Source organism: Ursus arctos, chromosome X (genome assembly GCF_023065955.2).
Source record: "Ursus arctos isolate Adak ecotype North America chromosome X, UrsArc2.0, whole genome shotgun sequence".
Classification (NCBI taxonomy): Eukaryota; Metazoa; Chordata; class Mammalia; order Carnivora; family Ursidae; genus Ursus; species Ursus arctos.
Window position 1 is genome coordinate 44,361,882 of NC_079873.1, and position 18,372 is coordinate 44,380,253.

General features: G+C 47.5%; 2 protein-coding genes across 6 annotated transcripts in view; one reads left to right on the forward strand and one right to left on the reverse strand.

Annotated features, from left to right (window-relative positions):
* Window positions 1-2,534, reverse strand: part of SMC1A (structural maintenance of chromosomes 1A) — a 49,238-nt gene extending 46,704 nt beyond the window's left edge. For 2 of the 3 annotated variants that reach the window (XM_057311871.1, XM_057311870.1), the window contains exon 1: window positions 2,309-2,534. In XM_057311871.1, coding sequence (XP_057167854.1) covers window positions 2,309-2,417 — 109 coding nt within the window. In that variant the 5' untranslated portion in view covers window positions 2,418-2,534. The remainder of the gene's footprint in view (window positions 1-2,308) is intronic. The other variant, XM_026488616.4, reaches the window with a different exon arrangement.
* Window positions 1,889-18,307, forward strand: RIBC1 (RIB43A domain with coiled-coils 1). 3 transcript variants are annotated; one of them, XM_026488619.4, is made up of 8 exons: window positions 2,569-2,819; window positions 3,163-3,277; window positions 9,411-9,527; window positions 10,822-10,903; window positions 11,108-11,452; window positions 17,022-17,140; window positions 17,575-17,969; window positions 18,076-18,307. In XM_026488619.4, exons 3-8 carry the CDS (start codon window positions 9,411-9,413, stop codon window positions 18,155-18,157), a joined length of 1,140 nt encoding a protein of 379 aa, XP_026344404.2. In that variant the 5' UTR covers window positions 2,569-2,819; window positions 3,163-3,277; the 3' UTR covers window positions 18,158-18,307. The 3 variants fall into 3 exon arrangements, with proteins under 3 accessions (XP_026344405.2, XP_026344404.2, XP_026344403.2); XM_026488620.4 differs by lacking the exons at window positions 2,569-2,819; window positions 3,163-3,277 and adding an exon at window positions 1,889-1,947; XM_026488618.4 differs by lacking the exon at window positions 3,163-3,277 and having other exon boundaries at window positions 2,570-2,819.
* The last annotated feature ends 65 nt before the right edge of the window (window positions 18,308-18,372 follow it).

Sequence of the window (18,372 nt, forward strand, 5' to 3'; positions counted from 1 at the left end):
GGCAGTCCTATCCTAACACAGGTCTGGACTCTTAGCTCCATCTCCCTTATCAGAGCAGGACTAGCACAACAAGCAGACCAGAAGACAGACTTCAAGGCATCCACTCCCAATCTTCGGGCTTCCTCCATGCTCTCCAGGGATAGTAAGAACGTCTCACAACCAAAGCCCTCCCTACTAGCAATCATTCAATACTGTAAACATTTGTATAACATGCATTATGAACTGAACACTGATAAAATGTTTAAAGGAATGTCTTCTTTCGGGGGCAATCATAAACCAGTGATGAAGAAGATACAAAAACATATCCCGTGAATACAAAACAGAAAAAAATAAGCATTAACATGTACCAAGTGTTTACTGTGTGCCAGAGAAGAAGAGTAATTCACCGAGGGGACCCAAGGAATGGCTTGTGGAGGTGGGCATTGAAGAAGTTGGGGGGAGGAGGTCCAGATTAAGCGTCTTTTTGGAACAGCTGGGTAAACAAATTTACGCATGCTGAGAGGAGTGAATGCCAAGAGGTGCATTCTGGCTCTTTCAACAGGGGCCACCACACCAAAATCCTAAGAAACTGGAATGGAACCCCAAGCATTAGCCCTCTAGGCCAGTGGTTCTCAAGCGAGGCGGAAGCAGGGCCCACTTCCCAGGGGACACTGGCAATGTCTGGAGACATTTTTGGTTATCACACCTGGGGGGCGGGGGTGCTACCACCTAGTGGGTAAAAGCCAAGGATGCTGCTAAACATCCCACAACGCACAGGACCAACCCCACAGCAAAGAATTATCTTGCTAGAAATGTCAACAGTGCCGCTGTTGAAAAACCTTGCTCTACAAAGAGCACCAACCACAGGCAAAACTCCAGGGAAGGTTCATAAGTTTGAGGTATGTCAGCGAGGGCAGCCCCTCATGCTAGGAAATGATTTAGCTAGAACATCTCCCGGGTGGAGGAACACAGCAGAATTCCAAACAGACTGCTTGTGAGGGTAGATGGGAGGAATCCATAATGTATTATTTACTTTTCCTAAAAAAAGTGGCTCCATGCCCAGCATGGAGCCCAACAGGCGGACTTGAACTGACCACCATGAGATAAAGACCAGAGCTGAGATCAAGAGTTTAACCGACGCTTAACGGAGTCACCCAGGCACTCCAATAGGGTATCATTTAGAGAAAAGGAGTTAAGATAGGAAATCGAGGTCTTACCTGACCACCATTCCCCCATCCCCCCCAGTTTTGCTGCGATATAACTGACATAAAACATTGTATTAGTTTCAGGTATACAACATGATTCCCTATTTGCATATATCAAACAATGATTACCACAATAAGTTAACATCGTCACCTCACATAAGCAATTTTTCCCTTGTAATGAGAACTTTTAAGATCTCTTCTCTCAGCAACTTTCAAATACACCATACAGCATATACTGACCGCTCTTTCTAAAGACACCAGCCAAGTCACTGTATGCCATCAACCTCATTTCCTGTATAGCATTCATCATAGCCAAAAGTTGTCGTATTTTCTCCTTCTTTATTATTGTCTTTCCCCTCTGGAACGCAAGTCCCCTGACAGCAAGGCTTACTCTATTCTCCGCTGTTTCCACAGCACCTTGAACAACTCCTTATAAAACAGTAAGCATTCAATAAATTTGGCGAGCGAATGAATCCTTTCAATGGTTTCAGTGATAACAAAGGGGGTATTTCGAGCCATCCCCACCTCTGAAAAGGAGGTGGAGGGTGGACACCCCAAGCACTCCCGCTGGAGACGGGAGCGCTGGGTCAGAAATTCAAAAGTGCCGCCTCGGGAGGACAGTTAAAAAAAGGAGGAATTGGAGCATACCAAAGAGAGGCGGGAGGGGGCGCTGGGCTGAAGGAAAAGTGTACCGCTGGGGACCGGAGGCCTTGGGAAGCCTACTAGCGGTCCCACACTTTCCGAAGAGTTCAAAGAAGGCAGGGTAAGTAGCCAGATTCAGCAGGTCCAGCGGGGAACTGCGCGGCCCGCGACTGGCGGACAACTCCGGACGCGCCACTTTTGGCGGGAGGGGGCAGTGGGCTGGGTAACGTACAGAACGGCCCGTACCACTCACTCAGGGGCGGGGGCCGCGCAAAGAGTAGACAAGTGGCACCTGGGGAAGAGGTTAGAGTCAGAGTACCCAAGCGGGGAAAGCAAGCTCGACCTGAACCCGCTCCGGAGGGAAAAGAACCTGTGAAGGTTCGTGACATTTCAGGTCGCATGGGCTGGGTTGTACTACTCTGCTACCGGATTAGGGGGTCCAGGCCGGGACGTGCGCAGGGCCGCAGCCAGGTTTATCTCACCAGAGCCATTGGGTCCAATGATGGCGGTGAACCTCTGAAACGGTCCGATAATCTGCCGACCCTTGTACGACTTAAAGTTCTCGATCTCAATCAGTTTCAGGAAACCCATGACGGCGACGGCGCCGGCGGCTGTACAAAAGGCCGCGCCGTACGCCCGGGAACTGGGGTAGCCCGCGCGGGAAACACCGCAGTGCAGGCCGGGCGTACGACAAACCTCGCGAGAATAAGTCCGGGCCTAACGGGATTTCCGGCTTCCGGCGAGAGCGGAACAAGGGGCGTGTCGTGGAAGTTTGTTGAGCCGTTGCCAGTGCGCGAGCTTAAAACAGGAGTTTGGGTCCCGCCCCCCTTTCTTGTTGCGTGGCAACGCAAACCGCTGACCCTGCGTACCGAGCCATAGAGGTGGTGACGGAGGACGCAGCAACTTTGGGGATCCGAGGAAGCAGGCGGGATGGGAGCCCACGTTTGCTGAGACAAGTCACAGCAGGGTTATGCCCTCCAGGGCAAGAGGAAGGTGGGAGCTTGGCTGCGGCTTTACCCTGGCAGGCTGGAAGGCTCAAACAAGAACAGGGTCGGGGACTGGAAGGACCCCCGGGGAGCGAGGGTTGTACGGGGAGGAGGGGCGGCGGGAGGATTTGGCGTTAGGGGAGCTCAGACCAAGCTGAGGGTGAAGTAGGGTTGGAAGTGCAGTGGAACAGGGGTAGGGATGGGTTGGGGTGGGAAGGGGGCTGGGGTGAAAAGGGATGGAGTGTGAAGGGAGATGAGGGTACTCTGAAGCGGCAGGGTCACGAGCTGGGGAAAGCTATGGCCAGAGGCACTGCCTCTATCCCCTGCCTCCTTCCTTTTTCTCCAAGCAGAGTTCAGAGATTGTTGCTGTAGCCTAAGAATAGTCTTGGACTCGAGCCACTTGTTGGCTACTTGAACCTAGACCCAACCTGGGAGCCTCAAAATTGACACTCGTTGCTAAGAAAGGTATTTTGTGTAACCTCTGGGAGTCAGGGTCCCTAAGCCACTGCTCTCCATCTCTATTCTCTTTCCTTTCTCCCCATTTTATCTGTCTCTCCTCATTTTTCATCCCCACCCCGTTTCCTCGTCTCCATCCCCCTCTGGCCCCTCCCTTGCTTTCCTCCTTCCCCTTCTTTTGCTCTCGGTCCTCCATTGCTGTGTACTACCCTGTTGACCTCCTTCCCCTTTCCTTTTCTGCCTGCTCTACCCCACCCCCGTCCGTTTCCCCTCTCTGTTCCCCATATTGTCTATCCTTCTCCTTCATACTTTCATCCCCCTACACCTTATACCACCTACTCATTACAAGGTCATGGCCTTAAGAATCCAAGAAGCTTAAAATATCTGCCAAATCTCCCCCTTCAGTGACCTTACATTGTGGGCACAAATGGAATGAGTTGGCTGGGGTTGGTGCTTAGACTTAGACATGGAAAGGATCTGGGGTTGCCATAGCCATTCCTGAAACCACTTTTAAAATGACATCTGGAGGCTGGGGAGAGTCTAAAAGTCTTATGACAAGTCCAGGAAAGAGAAAGCTTGGTTGGTGAAATCTAGTAGAGGAACCATAAATGAATTCAACTGGGAGAAACAGTCACAATCAGGCTAGGGGGACAAAATGACCAAAGGACAGCAATCTCATATAATTGACAGGAACTAGTGTTCCATTTAAAAAGATAAGACGGAACTTGGAAAAAAAATCAAATTGGATCCCTGCCTCTCACACTGTATATAAAGTGCAATTCCAAATGGATTAAAAACTTAAATGAGAAAGGCAAAATTCTAGACATTTTAGAACATAGAGCAGAATATGACCTCAGAGGATTTCTTAAATAATGAAAACTCCTAAGCTTAAAGGAAAAGATTGCTGAATTTGACTACATATAAATTCATCCAAAGTACAACAAAGAAAGTGAAAAAATGGATGGGTGCACATAGTATTGATAATGTTTTATTTTCTGGCTTCTGCAGAGGGTTCACAGGTGTTCATTTGGTTGTTGTGCTTCGTAACTTACATGAGTGTTAACCATATTCTTTTTTATGTATCAATTGTTACCATAAAATTACCATAAAATAATAATAAAGTGAGGGGCACCTGGCTGGCTCAGTCGGTAGAGCATGTGACTCTTGATCTCAGGGTCATGAGTTCAGGCCACACGTTGGGCATAGATCTTGCTTTAAAAATAAGTAAATATTATTTAAAAAATAATAAAATGGGGCACCTGGGTAGCGCAGTCGTTAAAGCGTCTGCCTGCGGCTCAGGGCGTGATCCCGGCGTTCCAGGATCGAGTCCCACATCAGGCTCCTCCGCTGGGAGCCTGCTTCTTCCTCTCTCACTCGCCTGCTGTGTTCCCTCTCTCGCTGGCTGTCTCTCTGTCACATAAATAAATAAAATCTTTAAAAAAAATAATAATAAAATGAAAAGACAAGTCACAGATTGGAGATGTTTGCCACATTGATTTTTTTTTAAGATTTTATTTATTTATTTATTTATTTATTTATTTGACAGAAAGAGAGAGTGAGCACGATCATTTGCCCAAGAGCACAGGCAGGGGGAGGGGCAGAGGGAGAGGGAGAGGCTGAGCAGAGAGCCCAGCCTGGGGCTCAATCCCAGGACCCTGGGATCATGACCTGAGCCGAAGGCAGGTGCTTAACTGACCGAGCCACCCAGGCCCCCTGTTTGCCACATTTAAACTAAGAAATGATTAGTGTGTTTAATACATAAAGAACTCCTAAAATTAATAAGAAAAGGACAAGCAACTTGATTTTTTTTAAATGGACAAAAGGTGTGAAAGAGCAATTCACAGAAGAGTAATCAAAAATGGCCAAAACACACATGAAAAGATGTGCAGCCTCACTAGCAATAATGATAATTCCAATAAAAATTGGTAATTATAATTTTATACTCCCAAATTGGCAAAAATTAAGAAGCCTGCTGTACCAAGTATTGCGGAGGACATGGATTGACTGGAGTTTTTATACACCATAGTGAAGATGTAAATTGGTACAGTTTCCTTGGAAAACAACTTAGCATTATCTTGTAAAGTTAAGTACACTTATGCCCCATGATCAGCACTTGCACTCCTAGATATATGCTGGAGAAACTTCCCCACCTGTATATATATTTCTTTTAATCGGCAGGTTCATCCTCCGTCTTTTGCAGTTTAAAAAAATAATAAACTGGGTTGTTTGTGCTGTGTAGTCCTAGTCTCTCCTGAGCTTACGTCAGTCAGGTTTTCATCCCCACAACCCCACTAGAAATGTTTCTGTTAAGGTCATCAGCATCCCTCACATTACTAAACCTGTCAGTTCTCAATCCTTATCTTAACATATCGTCAGTTGCTCACTCTCTCCCAAAAGCTTCTCAGACACCACTCTCCTGGTTTCCCTCCCACCTCACCAGACACTTCACCTTCGTCTCCAGTGCTGACTCCTCCTTCTCTCCCCATCTCCCCTAGGCCATTCTTATCCATCTACCTTACTCCCTTACAGATCTGTTACAGCCTCATAGCTTTAAATTCATTTGTATCAGTCAGGATAAGCTAAATTATGCTGAGGTTACAAACAACCCCAAAATCTCAGTAGCTTAGAAAAACAAGGATTTCTCACTCATGCTGCTTGTCTGATGTGGGTTGGCTACATCTCTGCTCTATGCCATCATTCCAGAACCAACACTGAAGGAGACATTGCCAGTCTTACCTGGGACATTGCCAGTCTCATAGCAGAGAGTGAAGAGAAGAAAGTGGGGGGCAATCGCATAATGGCTCTTAGTTCTGTTTGGGAAGAGCACATGTCAGTTCTCCCATAGCAGAGGGCAAAACCAACCACGTGGATAACGTTGAGGGCAATGAGATATGCATGTATACGCCTTCTGTAGGGGAGGAGTAGCAGATCTTTTGGACAGATAATAAAATTCACCATACCATCTGCTATCAGTAGATATCTAATAGACCTCTTCAACTTAACATTTCCAAACTGACCTCTTGATCCCCCCCATCCCATACTGTTGTCCCTACACAGACTATTCAGTTGATAGCAACTCCATCCCTCTGATTGCCCCAGCTCAAATCTTCGAAATCATTCTTAATACTGCTTTCATACTGCACATCTGATCTATCAGGAAGTCCTGTTGGCTCTGCCTTCAAAATGTATCCAGAATCTGACCACTTCTTACAATCTCTGCTGCTACTAACCTGACATGATTCACCATCATCTCTTGCCTGGACGACTGCAGTAGGCTCCTGTCTGGTCTCCCTGCTTCTAGCCTTGCCTCTGGTCCCCTCAATCTATTCACACAGCAGCCAGAAGTGATCCTTTACAAATCAAAGGCAGAACACATCATTCCCACTGCTCAAAACCCTCCAATGGCTGCCCATTTCTCTCAGAGTAAAAGCCACAGCCTTTAAAGTCCTACGTGCTCTGCCCCCCCCCCACATTATCTCTCTAATATCACTTCCTACTTACCTCTCCTTCACTCACTTGCCTTCCTGTTGTCCCCCTGAATGTGTGCCTTTCGTGTCCACCTTAAGGCTTTTGTACTTCTTCCTTCTGCCTGGAGTGTTCACTTCCTAGATATTTGCATGGGGGACTCCTTCACCTTCAAGTATTTGCTCTAATATTACCCTTTCAATTAGGCCTTCCCTGGCTTCCACATTTAAAACTGCAACACTCCCCGTTTCCTTGGAAGTTCCAATTCCCTTTATCCTGCTCTATATTTTTTCCCATAGCACTTATCATCTTCTTACAAACTCTTTAATGTACTGTTTATTGTCTCTCTGCCCCCACAAAAAGTAACCTTCACAAAGACTCAGATTCTTGTCAGTTTTGTTCTTTGATGTCTCCCAGGTGCTTAAAGGAGTGTCTGACAGTAGGCACTCCACAAATATTTGTTAAATGACTGAACATGTGAAAAAAAGTAAGATGAAGAAAAATGCATACTACATGATACATTATAAAGTTCCAAAACAAGAGAATATTTCAAAATATTGTCCAGGGAGTCCTATACATACACAGTATATTTTGTTTGTTTTTTCATTTTATTTATTTTTTAATTTAAATTCAATTAATTAACATATAATGTATTACCGGTTTCAGAGGTAGAGGTCAGTGATTCAACAGTCTTATAGAATACCCAGTGCTCATTACATCCCCCAGTTACCCCATCCCCCTTCCTCCCTCCCTCCCCTCCAGCAACCCTTGGTTCATACACAGTATATTAATGCCTATGAGTAAGCAAATGTTAACATTTGCACAGTGGTTGTCTCTTAGGGTAAGGATGAGGGAGAAGAGACATAAGACACTTTAATAATATTGACCAAGTTCTGTTTCTTAAGTTGGGGAGTTGGTTCATGGGTCTCTTTTATCATGCTTTTTTTTTTTAAAGATTTTATTTATTTATTTGACAGAGAGAGACAGCCAGTGAGAGAGGGAACACAGCAGGGGGAGTGGGAGAGGAAGAAGCAGGCTCATAGCGGAGGAGCCCGATGTGGGACTCGATCCCGGTACGGCGGGATCACGCCGTGAGCCAAAGGCAGACGCTTTAACGACTGCGCTACCCAGGCACCCCTCTTTTATCATGCTTCTTAACTTGCATATGGGTTATATATATTCTGCTGTATACATCAAGTATTTCAGTCACAAAATGGTTTTTTTTTTTTAAAGGATCAGGGGGTTAGGGGGTTAGGGTAACTGGGTGATGGACATTAAGGAGGTCACCTGATGTAATGAGCACTGGATGTCATATATAACTGACGAATCACTGACCTCTACCTGTGGAACCAATAATAATATATGTTAATTGAATTTAAATTTAAAAAAGGATAAATAAATAAAGGATTGCAACTAGCTATAGGAGGAGTTGAGGAATGGTATTCTGAACAAAGAGACACCATGTACAAAGGCCCTGAGATGGGAACAGTTGTTGTGTTGGAGGACTTGATAGGAGGCCAGTGTGCCTGGAGGACTGTAAGTGAGGGAGACTGTGATGTGGGATGAATTGGAAAGGTGTGCAGGAGCCGGATCTTGAAACCCATGGTAAGGAGTTTGGATCTCATTCTAAGTGCAGTGGGAAGCCAGTGGAGGATTTTAAGCAGGTGAGAGACGTGATCAGATTTATGGTTGCAAAAGTGTTTTTGGCTGTGGTTTTGGCTGGCTCACATTGCCAAAAGTGGGCTTCCCAAAATATGACAGAACACAGGCAAATATAAGCCCTCTAGCCTTTCGCGTGACTAGAGAATAAGTAACAAATAAAGGGAAAATAGTGCTGCCATTTACTGAAATGGGGAAAACCAAATAGAGCATAACATGAAGGGGGGAGAGTTGTAAATGAGCTTGAGACTTGGAAAGATGAGCAAGGGTCAGATCATGAAGACTTTTATAAATCTGGCAAAGGGGGTTAGACTTTATCTTGTAAACACTGGGGAGCCGTTTGCTTTAAAGCTTTTATTTATTTTTTAAAGTTTTATTTATTTGAGAGAGAGTGAGCATGACTGGGGCTGGGGGGCAGAGGGAGAGGGAGAAGCAGACTCCTGGCTGATTAGGGAGCCTGGCGCTGGCGGGATCCCAGGACTCTGAGATCATGACCTGAGCCAAAGGCAGATGCTTAACCAACTGAGCCACCCAGGCACCCCTAAAGCTGCTTTTAAAGGTTTTTCTTTTTTTAAGATTTTTTATTTTTAAATGAACTCTACACCCAACGTGGAGCCTGAACTTATAACCCTGAGATCAAGAGTCGCATGCTCCACTGACTGAGCCAGCCAGGTGCCCTGTTGCTTTTAAAGTTTTGAAGCTGAGGTGTGCTATGGTCAGATTTGCTTTCCGAAAGATCACTCCAGTAGCTAGTGCAGAGAAAAGAGTAGAGAGAGTAACACTGGAGCAAGGGAGGCCACTGAGGCTCCTGAGAATACTGTCTGGCACCTGATTGTGAGGCCTGAATTAGGGTGGTGACAGCAAAGATGTAGGACACAGATATGAAGTATATCAGGAGGTATAATCAGTAGGAATCAATAACTGGTGTTATTGGTGCTATAGGAAGAAAGGAATAGGGGTAGGAGTGCAGTCAAGGATGGTGGTCAGCACTGATTGGCCATTCCACCCCTTGCTCCAGATGTATAAGGTAGACCTGTCACCAGATCCCAAGGAGGAGGCAGCCATCGAGGCTAGAAGAAATCGAGAAAAAGAGCGACAGAGCCGATTCTTCAATGTGCGGACCCGAGTCATGGGGGTGAGTAGGCAATGAGGACTTCCTTGGGACCAGGGGTCACCTCACTCCTGCACCCAGAGAGGAATGTAGCAGTGTCTGTTACAGCCCTCATTGATTTAAGCAGGCCCTCCAGCTGGAAAGGAAGGAGATAGAAGGTATCCACTCCCAGGTGAGGGAAGGAAGGGGGCTGGGGATGCAGGGGAAGAGGAGCCAGTGACAGCTGACTCTCCTCCAGTCATCTCTGGGCTGAGTGGCCTGGTTCTCAAGAGACAGGTAACATGGAGCCAAAAGAAGTCTAAAGAATATTTGGTATTGTGTATGCCTAAATGCTGTCTGGAAGGCTACATAAGAAACTGTTAACCGGGCTGAGCGACAGAGATGGGAGGGACTTACTCTTCACTAAACTGTATTCCCTTTTACACTATCTTGAAATGTTTTAAAGGAATTACAATCAAAATAAACAGAAAATATTGATAGTTTAAGAAAAAAATAGATTGCTGGGTAGGTGGATGGGGGGGAATGCAGCATGGTATTCTGGAAAAGACCTCATACCTAAGCTCAAGGGCCAGGTCTGCTGTTTACTAGATGTGTGGCTTTGAATGAGTCACCTATCTTCTCTAAGCTCCAGGCTCCTTCTCAGTAAAATGAAGCTAAATAAAGGAAGTGTGAAAGTGAATATTAACATATGGTGGTGGCGCAGTGCCTGACATAAGTAAGTAGTTGGCTGAGAGATGTGTGGTGTGATTGAGATCCGGTTGGCAAGCATTTCCTCAGGGTCTTCTCTGGGCCGAAAACTGGGTTGGGCGGTAGGGTACAAAGCTGACTAAGGCCCAGTCTCTGCCCTTAATGGGCTCACAGTCTGGTGGAGGAAATCAACAGAGGCAAACTTCAATATAATGTGGACAGTGGGTCCTAGATTCTATGGGAATGGCACCTGCAAAAGGAATCAGAAAGGTGAGGACTGAGCTGGTCTTGAAGGATGAACAGGAGTTTGGGTAAAGAGAGGAAGAAAGAGAGTTCCCTCCCAGTGGAGGGAGCACCTGGAGCAAAGGCTGTTTGTTCCCAACAACCTCAGATGCACAGGGAACTCTGAGCACAGAGCTCTGAGGGTGGGGCAGAGGAGGAAGGTACTGAGATAAGGCTGGAGAAGGAGGCAGAGGCTAGACCATGTTCAGAAGGTAGAACATTATCCAGTAGGTACTGAGGATCTATAGGAGGATTCCAAAGTGGGTAAATTCTGAGCAGTTTGTGTTACGAGCATTCAAGGCCCGCTGTTGGTCCCCTACCCTGATTTAGCTCATTTCTTTGGGATCAGGTGGATGTCAAAGCACTCAACAGCCAGGTGGAAGAGCGAAAGCTTCGAGAGGCAACAGAGCAGAGCAAGGAGGCAGCTTATGGTAAGAGCTCAAGGCTAAGGGCAAGCCAAGAAGGATAGTGTAAGGGCCTGAGTGGGCTGAGATAGGGCGCTTCTGCCTTGGAGTGGGGCGTGACGCCTGGGGTGTGGTGGGACAAACCAGATGGGCCTTGGGAGCAGAGGCCATGATGAGTGGGCTCTGTCTCTCCTGTGGGGCCTTCTCCATGTTCCTGCCCACCACCCTCAGGTACCTACCAGGAGCAGTATGATCTGGTAGCCCAGATGCTAGAGAAGGAACAGGCAGAACGGACACGTCGGCTGGCCAAGAAAGTCCAGGAATTTCGGGAGCAAAAGCAGCAGCTCAAGAACAGGCGAGAATTTGACCTTTGGGATCCTGGCCGTCTCTGGATGGAGTTTCCAGCCCATCTCGGCCACAGTGATCCCCCCTGTGGCCCAGCCAGCTTGCAGTGCTTTGCTGGGGAGGATCTGGAGAGGGCCACATGCCTGAAAATGCAGCAGGAGCAGTTCAGATACAGTCTGGAGAGGCAGCTGCAGGAGCAACAGCAAGTCAAGGCCGAAGAGAAATGTGCAGGTAAATAGCTGCGCCTCCAGGCTGAGACCCGAGGCCTGGTGGGGAGTTGTTCTGAGCCAGGTACAACTCCCAGGGAGTGGGGAGGTCCAGTTACCCACAGAGCTGACGCTGAAAGGTTAGACTGAGCAGACCCCAAACTCCCCGACCTCCTTCGGTCACTGACCGTGTAGCCATTGGTACCAATCAGCCTGGAACTCCCATCATGTGGAGGCAGCATAGTGAAGACAGACCTATCGGCTCTGCCACTGGTTTGGGCAAATGAATTTTCTTCTCAGTGCTTCACCTTCCTCATCTTTAAAATGGGGACAATAATTCATGCCATGTAGAGCTTGTGTGGGAATGAAATGAGATACTGTATATAAAGCACAAACTTCAGTGCTCAGTAACCAGTAGCGACTATTTCTATGACACTATCTGCAACCACATCCTCCTCTTCTATTAGAGTAAGCCCTTCGAGGGCGAGGATCGCCTCTTAGCTATTTGCACTGCTCACCTTTCAAGTCATCCTGTTATAGCATCCTGTTCAGTTTACCATTTGTCAGAGATATCACTGATTCTGGAAGTGTTTGTGGAATGTCTGTCTTTTCTCCAAAAATGTCAGCTCACTAAAGACAAACTGCATCTCTCATTTCCACCACTGTATCCCAGTTGCCTTGTACAGTGCCTGCCATGGTGTCAGGAACTCAATAAATCATTGTTCAATGAACAATTGGAGACCAGAGTAAACAAGACCAGCACCCTGCCTTCCATGATCCCACGGAACCATACCCCTTCTAGAAAATCAGTTTAGGGAAAGAGGAAAACATATCTGCACAAGTCATTCATCAGCAAATATTTATGCTTTAACTGGTAGGTGCTGTGACAGGTACTGTGACAGAAGTGTTTATAGGACGTGGAGGGAACATCAATATGGGAGTGGTCAATTCTCACAAGGAAAGGGAGGCAGGATGGTAGGGGTGGCACAAGTCAGCTGTTAGGAATCAATGTTTGGAAAGTTGGGTACAATTTTTCCAAGTCAGGGAGAGGGTCAAAACAAGGTCATTCTAGGCAGAGGGGGCAGCAAGAGGTAGAGAAGTGGGGCTGTGAATAGTCCAAGGGTTTAGGATGCATGAACAGTTTAGTGTTAGTGCAGCCTAGGGTTGAGAGCTTGGAGGAAGAGAAAATGTGCAAGAATTTTCTACACCAAACTAAGGAATTGTGACTTTATTGCGTAGGCAATGGTTAACCATTTAAGGGTTTAAAGCAGAGTGACAAGACAATTTCAATATTCTGCATATATTAAGCTACCTCTTTTGTGCCTGGCACAGTGAACAAAAATAGAAAAATCCTTGCTGTATGGAGTTCACACTCTAACGGGGACAGACAATAAACAAGATAAAATAGTAAAATATACAGTGGACCCTTGAACAACACGGGTTTGAACTGCACAGGTCCACTTATATGTGGATTTTTAAAAATAAATACAATACTACAAACGTATTTTCTCTCCCCTATGGTTTTCTTTTTCTTTCTTTTTTTTAAAAATTTTATTTATTTATTCCAGGGAGAGAGAGAGAGAGGAAGGGAGCAGTGGGGAGGAGCAGAGGGAGAGGGACAGGCAGGTTCCACGCTCAGCCCCAAGCCTGATGCGGGGCTCGATCTCAGGACCCTGAGATCATAACCTGAGCCAAAACCACCAGTCAGATGCTCAACCAACTGAGCTACCCAGGCCCCCCTCCCCTATGATTTTCTTAATAACGTTTTCTTTCCCCTAGCTTTATTGTAGGGATACAATATATAATACATGTAACATACAAAGTATGTCTTCATCGACTTTACATTATTGGTAAGAGCAACAGCAGCAGTAGGCTATTAGTAGTTAAGTTTTCGGGGAGTCAAGTTACATGTGGATTTTTGACTGTGGGGGGGGGGCGGGGATGGCGTTGGTTGCCTAAGCCTCGCATTGTTCAAGGGTCGACTGTATAAGGTGGTTAAGACAGTTGCTAGGGAGAAAAATAAAGCACAAAACGGGCGACGTGGGGACTTTGAGAAAGGGGTGCACAGTTGCCATTTTAAATAAGGAAAACCTCACTGAGGTAACCTTTGAATACAGATCTGAAGACAAGGGAGTGAGCAATGCAAACAATCGAGGGAAAAGCTCTCGGAGAGGAAGTAGCTAGTACAAAGGCCTGGAGGCGGGAGAGAGGGTGTCTGGCAGGTTTGAGAAATGGCCACGGGGCCAGCGTAGCTGAAGTAGACCAAGTGAGGGGAAGAGAGATGGGAAATGAGGTCAGAGAGGTGAAGGGGTCAGATCCCGCAGGCCTTCCAGGCCATGGTGCAGACTTTGGCTTTTACTGAATGAGGTAGGAGCCATGGGAGGGGGAGGGTGTTGTGCACTGGTGCCACAGGATTTGTGTTTTAGACATAAAACTTTTGTGAACATTGTGGAGATTGGATTAGAGGGCAAGACTAGAGCAAGGAAATAAGATAGCAGACTATTGCCGCAGCGAGGGGGTGGCCAACAGGTAGCCCTGTATCTATATGATCATAAGGTGGCATATAGGCAGTCTGGGCTGCAGGGAGAGACCTGGAGGCCTGAGGCAGGGGAAGGGTTTGCTAAGGAACAGAAGAATGCTAAGCCTGGATGGAGCCTGGGAAAGGGTGAGCGCTCTGTGAGGACAAAGGTCAGAGCTGTCTTATTAACTATTACAACTCCGGTGACTTACACACTGCCTGGTCCATGGTAGATGCTCAGTAAATGTGTCTTGAGTGAATGAATGAGTAGAGGAAAAGGAGCTCATAATAAAGGGATCAGGGAGGTAGGATAAAAGATGTATAAAATAGTAATAATAGCTAACCTTTCTTGGGCACTTACTGTGTATCAGACACTGTGCTAAGCCTGCTACCACATCATGACTCATGCCATCCTCCCAGCCACTCCATGAGGCAAGTACTGGTATTATCCCCATTTTCAGAGGAGGAAACTGAAGAACAGAGTTGTTAAATGACTTGCCCAGTCGCACTAGTGGGTGACGGAGGCGGGAAGTGAACTCTGGCAGGCTGGCTCCAGAGCCCACACACGGCCACTCCACCAGACTTGCCTTCTCTCAGTCACCATGAGAAAGCAGGGTCAGAGATCAAGGGAGGCTTTTCAGACAGGGATCCATCCATCATGGCAAATGCTCTGGCGAAGTTTAGGTAGGAACAGAAACCTGTCTGTTGGATTTTGAAATTAGGAGTATCTGGTGATTTTTGTCAGAGCAGGTGCAAAGGCGCCACGGGGCCAGCTGCCCTTCGGCAGCAGGCAGATGTATGAGAAGGCAGAGCTAGGCAACAGGGACAGCAGGATATCAAGGGAGCATCCACGTAGTGTAATGGAAAGAGTGTGGGCTGATTCCTCAAGGGACCTGGCTTCAAATTCCAACCAGCTACTTGCTGACTGTGTAACCTTGGGCATTTTGACTTCACCTCTGGACCTCTTGGTGTCCCCACCTGAAAAATGGTACTGCTCCTTTCCTCTCTGGGTTGCTGTGAAGAATGAAATGAAACCACGCACACCTATCCATCCTCCCTACCCCCTGCCACCCTCCAGCCTCTGAAGTCCATGTCCCTGTATCTCCTCAAAGCCAAGCCTTAAGCCTATGTTTAAGGGACCCCCATTATCCCTGCTGCTCCCTCCACCCGCGCCCAGGCTGTGCTCTCTCAGGTATCCCCTGCCCCGTGTTTTCAACATTTCCCTTTCCACTGGTCCCTTCTGTGCCTGCTGTAAACATGCTTATGTCTAACCCCTCTTAAAAAACTAAAGCCTCCCTGCACCCTGTGATTCCTCTAGGTGCTGTGAGCTAGCTGTTTTCCTTTACAGTTGTATTTGTTGAAAAATCTGCTTCCGCTTGCCGTCTTCTTCCTCAACCCCCTGGGAGTTCCCCTTTTCTCCCCACCCAACTTCAATGACCCGACTTAGTAAAATCACCAATGCCTTTGTGTTACCAAGTACAAGAGGCTCTATCTAGTCTTTCCTCCTCGACTGGACCTTTCTTGCTGCACTTGACTCTGATCACATCCTTCTTGAGCCTCCCTCTTCCTTGGCTTCTGTACTAGTACATTCTGCTCTTAGCTCTCTGACCATTCCGTCCGTGTCTGCTCTTTGTGGGCTCCTTTTCCTTTACACCTTTCTTTCTTGAGACTTGGTCCCTGGCACACTGCTTTCCCTCCCCTGCATACTTTCTTCAAGTGCCCTCCACCCTTTTCTGGTTTCAGCTGCCATGTCACCACCTCTGTGCTGAGGACTCTGTACCCGCAGAATCAGATATCTAGATGCCTGCTGACCACCTTCAACTCAGCCTTCCTAAACAATTCATCCATGTTCCCTAGCCTGCTCTTCATTCTGTATCTTCTACTTCCAGTGGTGGCCACACCGTGCACCCAGTCATCTAAGCCAGGACTCTGGGAAGCATCCAAATCTCCCCCGCTCTTTACTCTCATCACGTACTGCTGATGTAACCTTCTATATACTGGGCCTGCTTTGAGCCCTCTGAGATGGCTTCCTTACCTCCATTGTCCCCCACCAGCCTGACTGTATTCTATACTGGTCCCTAGGAGGAGCTTTCTAAAATACAAATCTAATTGTGTCTCCTCCTTGCTTAAAATCCTTCCATGTTCCCACCACCTTCAGGGCAAATTTCTGGCCCTTAGTCTGGCCCCTACAAAGCTCCCTAGCCACTTGCATTTTATGCTCCAGCAAGAGCAGACTATTTGTAGTTTCAGATACAGACCATACTGTTTCTTGGTCTCCTTCATTCATTTGACAAATATTTATTGAGCACCTACTATGTGCCAGGCTCTGATCTAGGTTCTGGGCATGGGAGTGAATAAAACAGACAAAATCCCTGCCCTCACCAAGGCTACTTCCTAGTGAGGAGAGAGACAGGCAATAGACAACGTCAGTGAAATATAGAGTATATTGGATGGTGACAAGTGGTAGGGAGAAAAATAAATCGGAAAGGGGATAAATGTTGGGGACAGGAAAGTTGCAATTTTAGGTAGGAGAGACAGGGAAGGCCTCACTGGGGTGGCAATATTTGAGCAAGACCTGGGGGAAGCAAAAGAGCCGGAGCCAAGAATAATGTCTATTACAAATCCCTGAGGCAGTATCTGGCATGATCTAGAAACAGCAAAGAAACAGGTGTGGCTAGAATAAAACAGGGCTTTGGCATGCCCTTTGCTTGCTTGCTTTCTATATGCAATGCACATTTCAAGGATCACCTCCTCTTGGAAGCCTTTCTCTCACCCACCACCCAAAGCTATCATAATGCCCTGTATACACCTCTGTCATTGCCACACAGTGGTATGATCTATGTTTGGTCCATCTCCCTGCATCTTTCACTTAGGCACTTGAGAAATCCTTGTTGCTGCTACTTTGGCTATCCCTAAGCCCCAAAGAGTAATTCCTTCCACATCCCTATAATTAGGACATTACCCTCCCAAACATACACATACACACATCCACCAAGCTTGTTGAACAAATGGCTGAATGAGTGAACCAGGAATGGGGCAGGCCAGTATAGTGCCCTGGCCATATTTCTCTGTGTAGATATGCTCAATGACCAGCTGCGCCTAGCTGTCGACATGCGGGCTGCCCAGTTGGCCAAGCTAGAGGAGTCCTGTCGCGTGGCCATGATGTCTGCCATGGCCAACGCCAACAAAGCCCAGGTATGGCCTGGGCCATTCAGTGCACCAGGCTCTCCCCAACCCCTTGAACAAAGTCCTGGGGAACTTAGCCATGTCTTTGCCCACACAACCTTTCTTGAATCAACACCAGCCCTCTCATCTACCTGAGAACATCCCCTTTCACCTAAGGACCCTCTTAGGGCAAAAGATGCTCTTCCCCACATCCTGACTCAGGGTGACCTGAGAGCAGAACACCACCCTCCCTTCCCCAGCCTCTCAGTCTACGGGTTTCCAGAGGGCTGGGAAGTTCCTTGTCCATTCCACCCCTCCCCCTATGTTAGGTCATTCAAAGGCCAGGCAAGAGCTATTCCTTCTCTCAGAGATGGAGGAGAGTAGGGCCATGTCTTCCCCTCCCCTGTGACTGAGAGTTCCCTGAAGTTGTTTACCCAAATGTTCATATCTGGGGGCCCCACCAGGCAGCTGAACTGGCTGAGCAGCAGCGCCGTGAGCGGCAGCGCGAACAGGAGGCCAACCTCATGGAGATCCAGAACCAGATCACAAGTGACCTACTGACCGAGAACCCCCAGGTTGCCCAGCACCCTGTGGCTCCCCACCGGGTCCTGCCCTATTGTTGGAAGGGCATGACTCCAGAGCAGAGAGCTGCCGTCAGGAAAGTCCAGGAGGTGCAACGCCATGAAAAGGAGGCACAGCGCCAGGCCGACAAAGCACTGGATGCCGAATGGGAAAGCCAGGCCTTGCACTTGGCCCAGGCAGCAATGGAGCTGGAGGAACAGGAGAGGGAACTTTGTGCTGAATTTCGAAGGGGGCTGGGCTCCTTCAATCAGCAACTGGCTAAGGAGCAAAAAGCCCAGTGAGTTCTAGGGGGTGGCAATGTGGATGAATGCCAAGAGAAGGATGGGAAGGGTCAGGGAGAGAGGGAAAGCTCATCAGCTGACGCCTCTGTACTTCTTTCACAGGCAGAATTATCTGAATTCTATAATCTACACCAATCAACCTGCGGCCCAGTACCACCTACAGTTCAACACCAGCAGCCGCTGAGCTCAGCATGCTCATCTCTCTCTCCTCCCTCCTCAAGCTCATTAAAAGCTGGGAGTCAGAGAGGAGAATGCTGCAGGTCTCCTCCCCCAACCCCTTCCCCCACTATCCCTACCTTTGACCCTAGGTAATAAAGTTATTCACTAAAATCAAGGCCGTGTGCTATCATGGGACACAAAAGGTATGAGGTATTGCCTTTCCCACCCCGCCCCTGGGCT

Bases quoted from the DNA above. Each gene is read 5' to 3' on its own strand.
- RIBC1 (XM_026488620.4), top strand. From the start codon at position 9,411: ATGTATAAGGTAGACCTGTCACCAGATCCCAAGGAGGAGGCAGCCATC. The intron at 9,528-10,821 runs GTGAGTAGGCAA...CTTTGGGATCAG, and splicing joins TGCGGACCCGAGTCATGGGG to GTGGATGTCAAAGCACTCAA. The intron at 17,141-17,574 runs GTATGGCCTGGG...GGGCCCCACCAG, and splicing joins CCAACGCCAACAAAGCCCAG to GCAGCTGAACTGGCTGAGCA.